General features: G+C 46.3%; 1 protein-coding gene across 11 annotated transcripts in view; it reads right to left on the minus strand.

Annotated features, from left to right (window-relative positions):
• Positions 1 to 15,692, minus strand: part of RIOX2 (ribosomal oxygenase 2) — a 35,679-nt gene that overhangs the window by 11,142 nt on the left and 8,845 nt on the right. For all 11 annotated transcript variants that reach the window (XM_027555461.1, XM_027555543.1, XM_027555623.1 and 8 more), the window contains exons 3-4: positions 11,891 to 12,010; positions 10,665 to 10,793 (exon numbers count right to left, since the gene is read on the minus strand). In XM_027555461.1, the coding sequence (XP_027411262.1) occupies positions 10,665 to 10,793; positions 11,891 to 12,010 (249 nt within the window). The remainder of the gene's footprint in view (positions 1 to 10,664; positions 10,794 to 11,890; positions 12,011 to 15,692) is intronic.

The following is a 15,692-nucleotide window of genomic DNA, read 5'->3' on the forward strand; positions in this document are numbered from 1 at the left end:
GCTGTGAGTTTCAGTTCTGCGTTCTAGAAACCTCTGAGTGGTGACCAGGCAGTGGTCTGCATGCTGGGCTCTGTGGGGTCCACTGGTCAAGCTCTGCTGTGTCCGTGAGTCTGTCACCATGAACCCAATCCTAGAGAGGCTTCCGGTGCCTGAAGCCACTTTCTTTGTAAGCTGAGAACAGACACCTCTGAAACTAGCCTGGGATCAAGGTGAGAGCCTGTACCCGCCCTCCATATCCTTCAAAGTGGGTGGTGAGGAGGGACAGCTCTGGAGCTCACTGGCTGGGGACCCCAGCATGTTAATTAACCCCCCGAGGCCTCAGTTCTTTTATGTGTAAAAGGGAAGCAACTGCCCCACATCTCACAGGATTACTGGAGTATTAAAGGAGACAACACAGCCAAAGCTCTTGGAGCAATGCTGGGCACATGGCTGTATTATAATTTTTATTTTACCCGCTGTCCCATTACAGTCTGTGTGGTCTCCCAAGCAGGGCCCACATCCATCCTGTATCCCAGGGCCTAACCCACCTAAGCATCTGGCACACACGGGCTCAATGGATGTTCGGAAGAAGGGACAAAAACCCTGCAGCCCTGCATCGGAGAATGAGCACTAGACGCAACCACAGCCCAGTCACGTCCTCCAGCAGGCGAGCCTCCCCACCCCGTCCGATTTCAAGCCGGTTAAGAGAAGTATCTCCCCAAACCACTCCTGCCCTGGAGCCACCACCTCCTGCCTGATCCCACCCAGACAGAACATTCTGTACAGCAGAAAGGAGAAGAGAGGGGGTCCTCAGAGTCACGTGTCTCCTCTCTGCAACCCAGGAAGTAGCCTGGCTCCCTGGCTACAACCAGGGGCCCTGGAGGAAGAGCTCAAGAAACATCATGAGATTTTTTATTTTAATGCTAAGATTTGCCTTAAAGCAATAAACAATATACAATTATGAGGTATTCATAGGAGCTATCTTGCCCTGAGTAACACCAACCTGACAGGGAAACTAGTCTTTCAAGTAAATCAATGCATCACTCATAATTACAGCTCTCATTTGTGAGTCTGAGTGCCTGCCCTGTGACGGAGGCCCTCACACATATAGCTCATCATCCATCTGTTTATTTATTCATCCCACAAACACCTGACCAACCCTTCTCCACTCACCCCGCCCATGCCAGACACCAGGCTAGGCGCCAGGGAGAGAGCACTGAACCAAAGAAAGCCCTGCCCTGATGGAACATGTTCCAGAGAAACCAACAAGCATTTGAGAAGGGAGAAGAGACATCAGCAATGAAGATACTCGAGTGGGGGCAAGAGGGATAAAAGAAAGCTGCAAATAAACAATGTTGAGTGGTGGTGAATGCAAAGAAGACAGAGTGAGGAGGATGATGCTGAGGTCAGTCAGGGTGGGTGTGTCTGGGGTACAAGGTGCTATTTTAGCCACTCTGCTAAGGTGACACTTCAGTAGAGACTTCAGGAAACGAGCAAGCCATATGGTGAAGAATCCACCTGCAATGCGAGAGACCTGGGTTCAATCCCTGGGTTGGGAAAATCCCCTGGAGGTGGGCATGGCAACCCACTCCAGAAATCTCACCTGAAGAATCCCCACTGACAGAGGAGCCTGGCAGGCAAAGAGTCGGACACGACTGAGTGACTAAGCACAGCACAGCCGTGCAGCGTCCTGGGGAGAAAGAGCAGGTGCAAAGGTGCTGCAGCCGGCACGTGCCTGGCAGGCTGAGGGGCGCCGGTGTGGCAGGAAGGCAGTGAGTGAAGCTGGGGATGGTGGAAGGTGAGGTGGGCGGGCAGCAGAGGGGTTAGATCACAGGGCCCTCTGGACCAGTTCAAGGACTTCGGCTTTTTTTCTGGGTTTAAAGAAGTCATTAGAGGTCTGTGCAAAGGGTTCACAGGATCCCAAAAGGATCACCATGGCTGTTATGTCAGAAAAGTCTGCAAAAGAAACGCTAGATAGGAGGCTTTTGTATAAATCTGTGTCCAAGGATTTTTGCCCCAAACAAGCAGAATGGGGACACATGCGCAGGGAGGAGGCTGGGAACAGGGTAGGACATGAGACTTTGGTTTGGGGAAAACTGAATTTGCTGTATCTTTTTATCTTTCCAGGGGGAGGCATTAAGTAGGTAGCTGAATTATGAGTCTAGAGTTTAGATGTGGGCTAGAGAGCTAATACAGCATTGAAAACACATCAGTGTGGAAGGTATTTGAAACCTTGGGAGGGAATGCTCAGTGATCAAAGAAGTCCAGGAAACAAGTCCTGCACCCCAGCTTACAGAAGCAGGAAGACTGAAGACATAACAGCAAAGGAGAATCTGAACAAGACAGTCAGGTGGAGAGGGAACCAAGGGACAGTCACATCCTGGAAGCCAGTGGAGCAGGTGGCAGTGGCCCACTGAGCCAAATACTGATGACAGGCAGACTGAGGTGGGGACCGGAGCAGACTGCAGTAGCTGACAGTGTGGAGGTGGCGGGCAGAGCAGTTCCAGGGGAACAATGGCCAAGAGCGCCTGCTGGAAAGGGTTCCCAAGAGTGGGAGAGAAGAGGAAATAAAGATAGGGCATGGTGGCAGGGTCTCCAAGAATGTCAACACCCTAACCTCTGGCATCTGTGAAGATTTAGGCTACATGGCCATGGTTAATTAAGGCTGCTGACGGGGGGCGGGGGGGATTATTCTGAATTAGCCAGGCAAGTCCAACGTAATCACAAATAGAAGAGGGTACTGGAAGAGAGAGGGCAGCATGAGAAAGACCAAGCTCCATGTTGCGTAGAAGGGGCCATGTCGAGGAAGGGGCCGTAAGCCGAGGACTAGGAACTACCTCCAGAGGCTGGGAAAGCAAGGACAGGCTTCTTCCCTAGAGCCTCCAGAACACAGTCCTGCCGACACCTTGACTTCAGCCAGTGAAACCCCTCAGGGACCTCTGAACCACAGAACCACAAGACAATAACGTTTGTGGTGTTTTTTCAAGTCACTGAGTCTGTGCTAATTTGATAGGTAGCAATATATTGACAAATAGCCATTGCTTTCAAGCAATTTCACTGTAAAAGAAACATCAAAGTAGTATTTTTAAATATTTACAACCTATAAGATAAACATAATGATCTCCAGTTTAATAAAAAAATTGACACAGAGACCAAAATCTTGCCCAAGGACACGCAGCTCATAAGTGACAGCAGCTGAATTCAAACCCAGGTTTGCCAGATCCCCAAGCCACAGAGATGTGTTTCCATTATGGGGGGTTCTTCACCCCAAGACCCCAGGTTTGGCAGAAGTACCATTCAGGCTGCCACCTGAGTAGGAAGGAAGAAGGGTGAGGAGGGCTCCAGGCCTCTCATGGTAGCCCCCTAAGCCCACCCCCTCCCAGGGCAACTCTGCTCTTCAATTTCACATACTGAGCATTTACACAAGATTCCACTTGAAGAGTTAGTTCCGTGGATTAAAAACTCAACAGGCTTACAACTTGAGAATCTTTGCAGAACACAATGCTATCTTTCTCCTTTCAGAAGACCCAGGGCTTCTCACTGTGAGCTGTGATCCAGATGGGTATGAATAGTGGGCATGGCTCCACCTTCAAGTCCCATGCCCTCTATGACCACCATGGAGCCCAACCTTCTCAGGCAGGACAAGTAGCCAGATGTCAGTCCGAGTCACTCAGCCCTGGCCTCAGAGACCATGGATGGCTTAGTCTTGGCTTAAAAATAATCAGCCAAGCGCACAGTTGACAAACTCTTTCTGTGAAGTAAATATCTGTGGTTTGTGGGCCGCATGGTCCCTGTGGCAACTAGTTGACTCTGCCAGTATAATATGAATGCGGCCACAGACAGTACACAGGAATGGTCGTGGCTGTGTTCCCATATACTTTATATACAAAGGCAGGCAGCGGGCTCAATTTTTGGCCCATGGGCCATACTTTGCTAACTGCTGACCAAGAGCACAAAACAATGAAGATACCTTTATTGTTGTATTTATTCAAGTCCCCTATCACATAACAGAAGAAATAAGATGGCGGAGCAGAAGGACATGTGCTCATCTTCTGCTGTGAGAGCACCAAAGTCACAACTAGCTGCTGAACAAGCATCAACAGGAGAATGTTGGAACCCACTAGAAACATATCCCAGGTGCAAGGGCAAAGGAGAATCTGCAATAAGACAGCAGGAGAGGCATAATCACGTTTAAAATCAAACTTCATACCTACCAGAGACGCTTGGAGGGCACAAATAAAACCTTGTGTGCACCAGGACCCAGGGAAAGGAGCAATGACCCTATAAGAGACTGAACCAGACCCACCATTGAGTGTTTGAGGGTCTCCTGCAGAGGCATGGGTCAACAGTGGCCTGCGCAGAACAGGGGTTCTGGCTGCAGCAGACGTGGGAGGCAAGGTGTAGGGCCTAAGTCCTCTTGGATGAGGCTGCCATTAGCCCCACCACAGAGCCACCCGGTGGGCAATCCACAAATTGGAGAAAAATTATACCAAAGAAGTTCGCACACTGTTGAGAAAGTTCTAGGCTTCACAAAAGATTTTCCAACGTGGGATCCAGCAAAGGGACTGAGAATTCACAGGGAACCTGACTTTGAAGGTCAGCAGGATTTGATTATAGAACTTGTACAGAACTGGGAAAACAGACTCTTGGAGGGCACAACAAAACCTTGTGCATACCAGGACCCAGGGAAAGGAACCATGAAGCCACAAGAGACTGAACCAGACCTGCCTTTGACAGTGTGAGGGTCTCCTGTGGATGCATGGGTCATCAGTGACCTGTACGAGGACAGAGGCACTGACAGCAGCGAGTTTGTTGTGGCAGAAAAGACTAGCGAGAAGAGATAAGAAAGCCTTCCTCAGTGATCAACGCAAAGAAATAGAGGAAACCAATAGAATGGGAAAGACGAGACCTCTTCAAGAAAATTAGAGATACCAAGGGAACATTTCATACAAAGATGGGCTCAATAATGGACAGAAATGGTACAGACCTAACAGATGCAAAAGATATTAAGAAGAGGTGGCAAGAATACAAAGAAGAACCAACAGTTAGAACAGGACATGGAACAACAGATGGTTCCAAATAGGGAAAGGACTACGTCAAGGCTGTATATTGTCACTCAGCTTATTTAATTTATATGCAGAGTACATCATGCGAAATGCCGGGCTGAATGAAATATAAGCTGGAACCAAGACTGCCGGGAGAAATATCAATAACCTCAGATATGCAGACAACACCACCCTTAAGGCAGAAAGCAAAGCAGAACTAAAGACTCTCTTGATGAAAGTGAAAGAGGAAAGTGAAAAAGTTGGCTTGAGGTTCAACATTCAGAAAACTAAGATCATGGCATCTGGTCCCATCACTTCATGGCAAATAGATGGGGAAACAATGGAAACAGTGACAATTTATTTTCTTGGGTTCCAAAATCACTGAAGATGGTGACTGCAGTCATAAAATTAAAAGATGCTTGCTCCTTGGAAAAAAAACTATGACCAACCTAGACAGCATGTTAAAAAGCAGAGACATTACTTTGTCAACAAAGGCCCATCTAGTCAAGACTATGGTTTTTCCAGTGGTCATGTATAGAGGTAAGAGTTGGACTATAAAGAAAGCTGAGCACCAAAGAATTGATGCTTTTGAACTGTGGTATCGGAGAAGACTCTTGAGAGTCCCTTGGACTGCAAGGAGATCCAACTAGTCGATCCTAAAGGAAATCAGTCCTGAATATTCATTAGAAGGACTGATGCTGAAGCTCCAATACTTTGGCCACCTGATGCGAAGAAGTGACTCACTGGAAAAGATCCTGATTCTGGGAAAGACTGAAGGCGAGAGGAGAAGAGGATGACAGAGGATGAGATGGTTTGATGGCATCACCGACATGTCCATCACTCAATGGACATGAGTTTGAGTAAGCTCCGGGAGAAGGTGATGGACAGGAAAGCCTGGCATGCTGCAATCCACAGGGTCACAAAGAGTGGGACACGACTAAGTGAACTAAACTGAAATCCTTTTGGAAGAGGTTGCCATTACTGCCATTACCCTACCATAGGTTGGCCTCAGGCCACACTACAGGGAGGGAACACAGCCCCGCCCATTGATAGAAAATTGGATTAAAGAGTCACTGAGGATGGCCCCACCCACCAGAGCAAGACCCAGATTCTCCCACAGCCAGTCCCTCCCATCAGGAAGCTTCCACAAGCCTCTAATCCTCATCCATCAAAGGGCAGACAGGATGAAAACCACAATCACAGAAAACTAACCAAGCTGATCATGTGGACCACAATCCTGTCTAACTCAATGAAACTATGAGCCATGCTGTGTAGGGCCATGCAAGACAGACAGGTCATGGTGGAGAGTTCTGACAAAACATGGTCCACTGGAGAAGGGAATGGCAAACCACTTCAGTATTTTTGCCTTGAGATTCCCATGAACAGTATGAAAAGACAAAAAGATACAACACTGAAAGATGAAATCCACAGGTCGGTAGGTGCCCAATATGCTACTGGAGAAGAGTGGAGAAATGGCCCCAGAAGGAATGATGAGACTGAGCCAAAGCAGAAACAACACCCAGAGGTGAATGTGTCTGGCAGTGAAAGTAAAGTCTGAGGCTGTAAAGAACAATTTTACATAGGAACCTGGAATGTTAGGTCCATGAATCAAGGAGTATTGGATGTGGTTAAACAGGATATGGTAAGAGTGAACATCGGCATTTTAGGAATCAGTGAAATAAAATGGACGGGAATGGGTGAATTTAATTCAGATGACCATTATATCTACTACTATGGGCAAAAATGACTTAGAAGAAATGGAGTAGGCTTCATAGTCAACAAAAGAGTCTGAAATGCAGTACTTTGGTGTAATCTCAAAAATGACAGAAATATCTTGGTTTGTTTGCAAGGCAAACCATTCAGTATTACAGTAATCCAAGTCTGTGCCCCAACCACTAATGCTGAAGAAGCTGAAGTTGAATGGCTCTATGAAGACCTACAAGACCTTCTAGAACTAACACCAAAAAAAGATGTCCTTTTCATCATAGAGGACTGGCATGCAAAAGTAGGAAGTCAAGAGATACCTGGAGTAACAGGCAAGTTTGGTCTTGGAGTGCAAAATGAAGCAGGGCAAAGGCTGACAGAGTTTTGCCAAGAGAACACACTGGTCATAGCAAACACCCTCATCCAGCTACACAAGAGATGACTCTACACATGGACATCACCAGGTAGTTAATACTGAAATCAGATTGATTATATTCTTTGCAACCAAAGATGGAGACGCTCTATACAGTCAGCAAAAACAAGACCTGGAGCTAACTGTGATTCACATCATGATTTCCTTATTGCAAACTTCAGACTTAAATTGATGAAAGTAGGGAAAACCACTAGGTCATTCAAGTATGACCTAAATCAAATTCCTTACAATTATACAGTGCAAGTGACAAACAGATGCAAGGGATTAGATTTAGGTCATACCTGAATGGCCAGAGTGCCTGAAGAACTATGGACAGAAATTTGTAATACTGTACAGGAGCCAGTGATCAAAACCATCCCCAAGAAAAAGAAATGCAAAAAGGCAAAATGGTTGTCTGAGGAGGTCTTACAAATAGCTGAGAAAAGAAGAGAAGCGAAAGGCAAAGGAGAAAAGGAAAGATATACCCATCTGAATGCAGAGTTCCAAAGAATAGTAAAGAGAGATAAGAAAGCCTTCCTCCGAGATCAATGCAAAGAAATAGAGGAAAACAATAAAATGGGAAGACTAGAGATCTCTTCAAGAAAATCAGATACCAAGGGAATATTTCATGCAAAGACAGGCACAATAAAGAAGAGAAACAGTATGTTTCTGTTCTAACAGAAGCAGAAGATATTAAGAGGTGGCAAGAATACATGAAAACACTGTTCAAAAAAGGTCTTAATAACCCAGATAAGCACGATGGTATGATCACTCACCTAGAGCCAGACATTCTGGAGTGTGAAGTGCAGTGGGCCTTAGGAAACATGATTATGAACAAAGCTAGTGGAGCTGATGGAATTCCAGCTGAGCTATTTCAAGTCCTAAAAGATTATGCTGTCAAAGTGCTGCATTCAATATGCCAGCAAATTTGGAAAACTCAGCAGTGGCCATGGGACTGGAAAAGGTCAGCTTCATTTCAATCCCAAAGAAAGGCAATGCCAATGAATATTCAAACTATTGCACAATTGCATTCATCCCACAAGCTAGCAAGGTAATGGTCAAAATCGTTCACACTAGGCTTCAACAGTACATGAACTGAGAAATTCCAGATGTACAAGATGGATTTAGAAAAGGCAGAGGAACCAGAGATCAAATTGCCAGCATCCACTGGATCATTGAAAAAGCAAAGGAATTCCATAAAAACATCTACTTCATTCACTACACTAAAGCCTTTGGCTGTGTGGATCATAACAAACTATGGAAAATTTTTAAAGAGATGGGAATACCAGATATTACCTGCCTCCTAACAAACTTGTATGCAGGTCAAGGAGCAACAGTTAGAAGTGGACATGGAATAATGAACTGGTTCAAAATTGGGAAAGGAATATGTCAAGGCTATATATTGTCACTCAGCTTATTTAACTTACATGCGAAATGAGATCTAAGCTGGAATCAAGATTGCTGGGAGAAATATCAATAACCTCAGATATGTAGATGACACCACCCTTATGGCAGAAAGGGAAGGGGAACTAAACAGCCTCTAAAAAGCTGGCATAAAACTCAACAATCAAAAAACTGAGATCATGGCATCTGATACCATCACTTCATGGCAAATAGATGGGGAAACAATGGAAACAGTGACAGACTTTATTTTCTTGGGCTCCAAAATCACTGTGGATGGTGACTGCAGTCATGAAATTACAAGACGCTTACTCCTTAGAAGAAAAGCTATGACCAACCTAGACAGTGTATTAAAAAGGAGAAACATCACTTTGCCAACAAAGGTTCATATATTCAAAGCTATGGTTTTTCCAATAGTCTTGTACGGATATGAGATTTGGAGCATAAAGAAGGCTGAGCACTGAAGAATTGCTTTTGAACTGTGGTGCTGGAGAGGACTCTTCAGAGTCCCTTGGACTCCAAGCAGATCCAACCAGTCAATCCTAAAGGAGATCAACCCTGAACATTCATTAGAAGTACTGATGCTGAAGCTCCAATACTTTGGCCACCTGATGTGAACAGCTGACTCACTAGGAAAAAAACCCTAATGCTAGGAAAGATAGAAGACAGAGGAGAAGGGGACGACAGAGCGTGAGAGGATGAGATGGTTGGATGGCAACATGGACTTAATGGACATGAGTGTGAGCAAACTCAAGAGAGAGTGAAGGACAGGGAAGCCTGGTATGCTGTAGTTCATAGAGTCGCAAAGAATCAGACAAGACTGACCGACTGAACAACAACATCATAAACAGGGAGTTTTTCCCAGTTATGGCATGCAGGCAGATTTTAATATCAGGAAGCCACAAGGCACTGAGTAAGAATCAGAGGGGATTCCCTGGTGGCAAAATGGTTAAGAACTTGCCTGCCAATGCAGGGGACACGGTTTCAACCCCTGTGTCAAGGCTATATATACTGTCACTCTGCTTATTTAACACATATGCAGAGTACTTCATGCAAAATGCCAGGCTGAAGCTCAAGGTGTTATCAATCCCACATTCTGCAAGCGAACTAAAGCCCATGCACCACAACGACCGAGCTCACATGCTCCAGCCACTGAAGCTGCGCACCTGGAACCCAAACTCTGCAACAAGAGAAGCCACTGCAATGAGAAGCCCATGCACTGCAACGAGAGAGCAGCCCCTACTCGCTGGAACTAGACAAAGCTAGCACAAAGTAATGAAGATGCAGTGCAGCCAAAAATAAATAATTTAAAAAGAAAAAAAATTAGATACCAAGTGTAATTTCAAGATGTAAGAAATACAAAAACAACCATATGCAAGTCCATCAGTTTGGTTAAAATCTTTGGAATGATTTAGATTAACTATTATCTTATTACCACTGAAGGAAATTAAATTTTGTTGAAATTAAGTTTTATAGGAAAAGGTGTAAAACTGAATTACACAGCTATTCTTATCCTAGACTTTGTTCTCAACAACCTGATGTGCTGGGGACTGGCTGTGATCCCACCCAGCTAACTGCTGAAGGACTCACTTTCTCAGCAGCAAGATGCCAGCGAACCAGCACATGCCCGGGCTGCCTGGTTTTCTGGGGAAGGTCCCCTCAAAGAGCCTTCATGGTGACTCTTCTGACCAACTACATGCAGAAGAAAGGGGGTGCAGAGGGCCTACTGCAGTCAGTAGGCAAAGGGGGCGCCCAAATTTTACCAGCAAGCAAAACAGAGGTCCCTGACCGTGTTTTCCTCAAGCAACCTACCACCCAGCAGTGACCATTGCCTTAGATCTGGTGAAGCGGCCCAAGGCCATGCCTTTCATGACTTTTACTCCAGAAAAGTCAGTGGTTACCGTATTCATAATTCATTCCTTTTGGACTCAGAGAGCATATGGAGACGTTTCCTCAGCTCACATCTGCAAGTACAAAAGACCAGGTCTCCCTCCGAGGCCCCCCAGAGGGGCCACCTGGAATGGGAGCCACCTGTCCCCAAACTCCTGGACACATTCTCGGGGGACCGTTACACAAGCGCAAACCTCAAACCACACTCAGCGCGCACACTGGCAGGCCCGTACCTTGAGTGTGAACTCGTGTGTGGGCCTCCCGATCCTGTCCTCGGCCTCCACGCTGTACTCCCGCGCCAGAGGCACCGTCGGCTGGTACAGGCGCCAGTGCTTCTCTCCCTCCAGCTGCAGGATGAACACCTACAGGGAGCACAGGACCCCAAGAGTGTCAGAGAGCCTCCTCACTGGGTGCTGGCCCTCCCAGGGCTTAAACGAATCACAACTTTGATATAAAAAAATAAAAATAAAGGGTCACAGATACATCTCGCTCCACACTTAAAAGCTGCCACCACTGACATTCACTTTTTAAAAACAGGTGACTGTAAATTCTGACACTGGAAGGCTGGTCATTCTTTTCACTTCCCTAAAAGCCTCACTGAGTTCTTTATATCCCACTATCTATCTCACTATTCATTCCTCTAAATCTTCCATCAGACAGTGGGAAGCCCATGATCTCTGAGGGAAAAGCCATGCTTCAGATATTACTGAGTGTCCAAAACCCTGAAGATAATCCCTGGCACATAGGAAAATGTCAAGTTATTATTCTTCATTCAACCAAAGATATTTTAAAGTGCTGTTAGAAATATTAAAGGAAAAAAAAAAAAAACTTTTGGAGAATGTATTGATATCAAATTGCTCTCAAGAGGAAAAAAAGAGGTTTTTATTTCCTACTATCTCTGTGTTCACAGAATGTATCAGTACAAAAATAAAACTACGACATACCTAAGCCCAAGAGTTAACTTTTTTTGGCAGCCACATGAGAGTGAAATCAACATTCGTCAAGGCGCCAGCGCTTATGCGAAACCACGACCTTCATTTAAGCTGCCCCAAGACTTCCACAAATGGAAGAAAGCATATATTTTTGGCAGCTACAGAAAAAGGACAAAATAAAAGCAGATGTATGGAATACTTGTGACCTCACCTTATTAAACTGTGAAATTAAAGAAAAAAAAATCCAATCACACTTCTCTGTAGAAAATTCAATCAATACATGTTTTGGAGGAATGTGCAGCTCTTTGTATTAGTAAATAAACAATCTTTCCCCTTTCCAAAGGAGCAGGAAACCAGTTCAGTGGGGTTAATTTTCTCCAACATCCTGGTGAGGGAGGTCAAGCTCTCCGGAGCCCACACAGGAAGAGTGGGCCCCGACCTGACCGACAGCTCAATTCCGACAACCCCACCTTCCTGGGCTGGCGGCCACTCCCTCCTCCCGCAGCTGGGCAGATCCCGCCTCTCACCTCGACATCATCGTAGTGGGGCGGCAGGCCCTGGGCTCCGGCCGGGGTGATGTACACATTGGAGCCAACCAAGGAGCCGAAGTAGCACTCTAGCTTTTCCTGGATCCTCCAGAGCTCATCCTTAAGAAACAACAGTGGAGACAGAAGGAGAGAAAAATACACCAGAAGTAAGGAATCTGTTCTTATTCGCGTAGCAAGTCTTTATTGCACAGCTATTATGCTCTGTGCTAAGTCACTTCAGTCATGTCTGGCTCTTTGTGACCCTATGGATGAGCCCGCCAGGCTCCTCTGTCCATGGGATTTTCCAGGTACGAATACTGGAGTGGGTTGCCATGCCCTCCTCCAGAGGATCTTCCTCACCCAGAGATCAAACCCTTCTCTCTTACGTCTCCTGCACGGGCAGGTGGGTTCTTTACCGCTAGTGCCACCTGGAAGCCCAGATGCTGGGAATTCAGCAGTGACCAAACCGGCACCTCTACCCTCAGGGAACTTCTGTCCCGAGTATGGACAGGAGGAGGTAACAGGGAGCCACGAAGGATTTCAAGCCAGACAATGACACGACCCCATTCACATTTACAAAAGGTCTGTCTGGCTACGGGTGGAGGAGACTGGACTGTGGGAAATCAAGAGACAGCAGCAGGGAAGCAACAAATGCAGAAGTGCAGATGGGGATGATCAGAGTGAGGGAGAGGGCGACGGAGAAGAGTAAAAGTCAGGATGTGCTTGGCAGGCACCCCTGCCAGCACGCCTTGAGTGGGGAGGATAAGCGACAAATACCCTGGGGGTTTTGACTAAGGCGGTTAGCTAGTTCCCAGCACCACTCAAGTGGGAAAGATCTGCTACAGAATGAGTTTTCGGGGGAAAAAAGAAAAGCTGTACATTAGAAATGTTACGTATGAGCTGCTAAGACCCCCGTGTGCCGGCTGGCTAAGTCTGAAGTTCAGGCAAGATGAAGGGCAAGGGTCTGGGAACTGCCTGACAAAAGGGTCCTTAAAGCAAAGGGAGCAGAAATAACAAACTGGGAAGAGGGTACAGGCAGCGAGCGGGGGACGGGGGTCGAGGAACACTCCCCTCTCTCACTCACTCACTGGCTCTTCAGGACCTTCCTCGGACTGAGGGACCTAGAGAGGAGCCACGTACTCCTGCGAGAGAAGGAAACCTGATTGTCCCAAGGCAGGTGAGGGGAAGAGAGGCAGAATTGGGCCACATGGGTATCGGCACTTTCTGTGTGCCAGGCTTCACCTACTTTAGTTACACAGCCCTCCCGGCAACCCTCTCACAGGGTGGGTACCATCACCCTGTGGGTGCCCCACACCGACAAGGAAGGAGGCCTGTCAATGATGGATCCAGGATTCACATTCATGCAGCCCCATAACCATGCCTCTACCGTAAAGAAAAATCACCTGCAAAGAACACTGCAGAAGCCCAACTTTTAAGCATCCATACACGCAGTGCCTGGCACACAGAAGATATTGAAAGGATTTGCTGAGTAAACGATGATCATGGCTTAGAAGTCAATCTTACCCACTGGAATGAAAAAAAAAAAAACAAAAAAAACTACAGAATTTAAAATACCAAGTGGGAAAGAATTGGGTCAGCATTAAACAAGCTTTGGGAGACATTTCCATATAAGCCATTGAGCTACTCTACATACAGAGCTCAAGGTTTCTATTTAACACAAGAATAATAATTCAATGGCACCTGAATAGCTCCAAAGAGTTCGCAGATCTCCCAAGCAATCTAATGTACACCTGGGAGCAGCCAGCAGGATGTGTAATTACATTTGTACAGTAACTGTCTGTCTCTCTGTGTCTATCGCTGATGGCCTGAGGACCATATGGGTGATCTTATGGCTCCCACTGAAGTTTCTGGGTCTATAATTAAGAAGCACATGTCTCCTTCTTCTTAAAGGTTACAGAAAACCCTATCATTTGCGCAAGTTTTTCATTTCACTTTTAGATTCTCAATCTGCCAAGTGTGGCCCACTAGGAAGAGATCTGGAGTCAAACCGTCTGAGTTCAGGTTGTAGCTACAAGCTAGACTTCAACTTCTTCATCCGTGAAAGGAGGACTCCCACTCTAAGACTCTGAGAAACAGCATAAAACTAGCTCAAATCCACTTCAATTGCACAACAGTGTACAAGTGTCACAGCTCCACAGCACTGACTTAGGCACAAACAAGGCTCCTGAAACCTGTCTCCTTGGACTCCTGTCCCCCAGCTGTGTCTGGAGCTGCCAAGGAGGACCCCAGAACAATGGAAAAGCGAAGGGGGCGGAGGCGGGTGGGGAGGCCCTCTCCTCTGTACTGACCTTCCTGCAGAATCAGCTGAATACAATGGCCAAGACCAGAAGCCCACAGTAACACCTAAAGAAAGGTGAAAACAAACATGCCCAAAGCCCAGCTACATTTCAGGGAGGATCTTTAGATACATGGTTCAGAAAATGTTTTAATTCTGAAGTTAGAAGCCCTTCCCTCGTAGCTATGTAAGTCACAAATGTGAACTCATTTCTTTCATGTAAAGTGGAGGCCACAGTGATCGCCTCAGTTATTTCAAATGTGTGTTGGAAGATTCAAAAGTGAACATGTGTCAATATGTGGTTAACTCATCTGGACTCCTGATACACAGATTACCCAAAGCGGGTGGGGAACAGCCTACCACTCCCTGGTTACCTCCTCACTCATTTCCAGACGAACTAGGCTAATAAGCTGTGCCCATTCTGTGATGTGACCAAGAAAGTGCTGACTCCAAGTCCTTCAACCCAGACAATGAGGAACTGCCTCTAGACTTCTCGATCCTGGTATCAGTATGCCCATTAGTAAATACACACAACACTAAATCTGCTCACAATACAATACTCAGAACCCAGCTTCCTGTGTAGAGAGTGAACTCCAGAAGCTTATAGGTTTCTCAAGTTCTGGTGGTGGAAGGTCAGAGGGAAAAAAAAAAAACCCCACAAACGGGGCTTCCCTGGTGGCTCAGTGGTGAAGAATCTGCCTGCCAATGCAGGAGACGTGGGTTCCATCCCTGATCCAGGAAGGTTCCACGTGCTGCAGAGCAACTATGCTTGTGCACCACAACTACTGAGCCTGTGCTCTGGGCCTGGAACCACAACTCCTGAAGCCCATGTGCCCTAGAACCCAAGCTCTGCAAAAGAAGCCACCGCAAGGAGAAGCCCTTGCACTGCAACAAAGAGAAGCCGCCATTCACTGCAGCTAGAGAAAAGCCCGCAGAGCCACAAAGAACCAGAGGGCCAAAAATAAATAATTAAAAGAACAAAAACAAACCCACAAATAACCAGGATGCCTCCTAGCCTAGCCTGGGGGCTGAGCCGAAACTGGGAAAGCTCATCCTTCCTGCTTTAATGAATGTGACTTAAAGAGCTGAGTCAACAGGGCAAAGGAAACAGTCCTGGCCACTTGAAACTGGGGAAGAGAAGTGTGCCGCACTTAAGCAGAAATGATAGCCGCAGAGGACACCACATACGTGCCAAACAATAATTTTCTGCTAGTCTGTGAACAAATTACATGTAATCAGCATCACTGATCTTTTCTATTCATAGTTCTTCAGTGTCTAAAAACTACTTTTTTTTTTTTAAGTGCTACTTCTAGCCAAGCAAAGAGTCAAGGACTAGCTCAGAGGGAAGTACCACAATGTACAGATTTTCTGAATGCAAATCATGACTTGGTCTGCAAGTGATTTATAAATTCCTTTCAGGTAGGATGCCCAAAAGGGTGGCACCCCAGGGATATTTCAACTGCTCATGATTGCCCAAGATGAACTATCTGGAATGAGGACCTGTAC

This window comes from Bos indicus x Bos taurus, chromosome 1 (genome assembly GCF_003369695.1).
Source record: "Bos indicus x Bos taurus breed Angus x Brahman F1 hybrid chromosome 1, Bos_hybrid_MaternalHap_v2.0, whole genome shotgun sequence".
Lineage (NCBI taxonomy): Eukaryota > Metazoa > Chordata > Mammalia > Artiodactyla > Bovidae > Bos > Bos indicus x Bos taurus.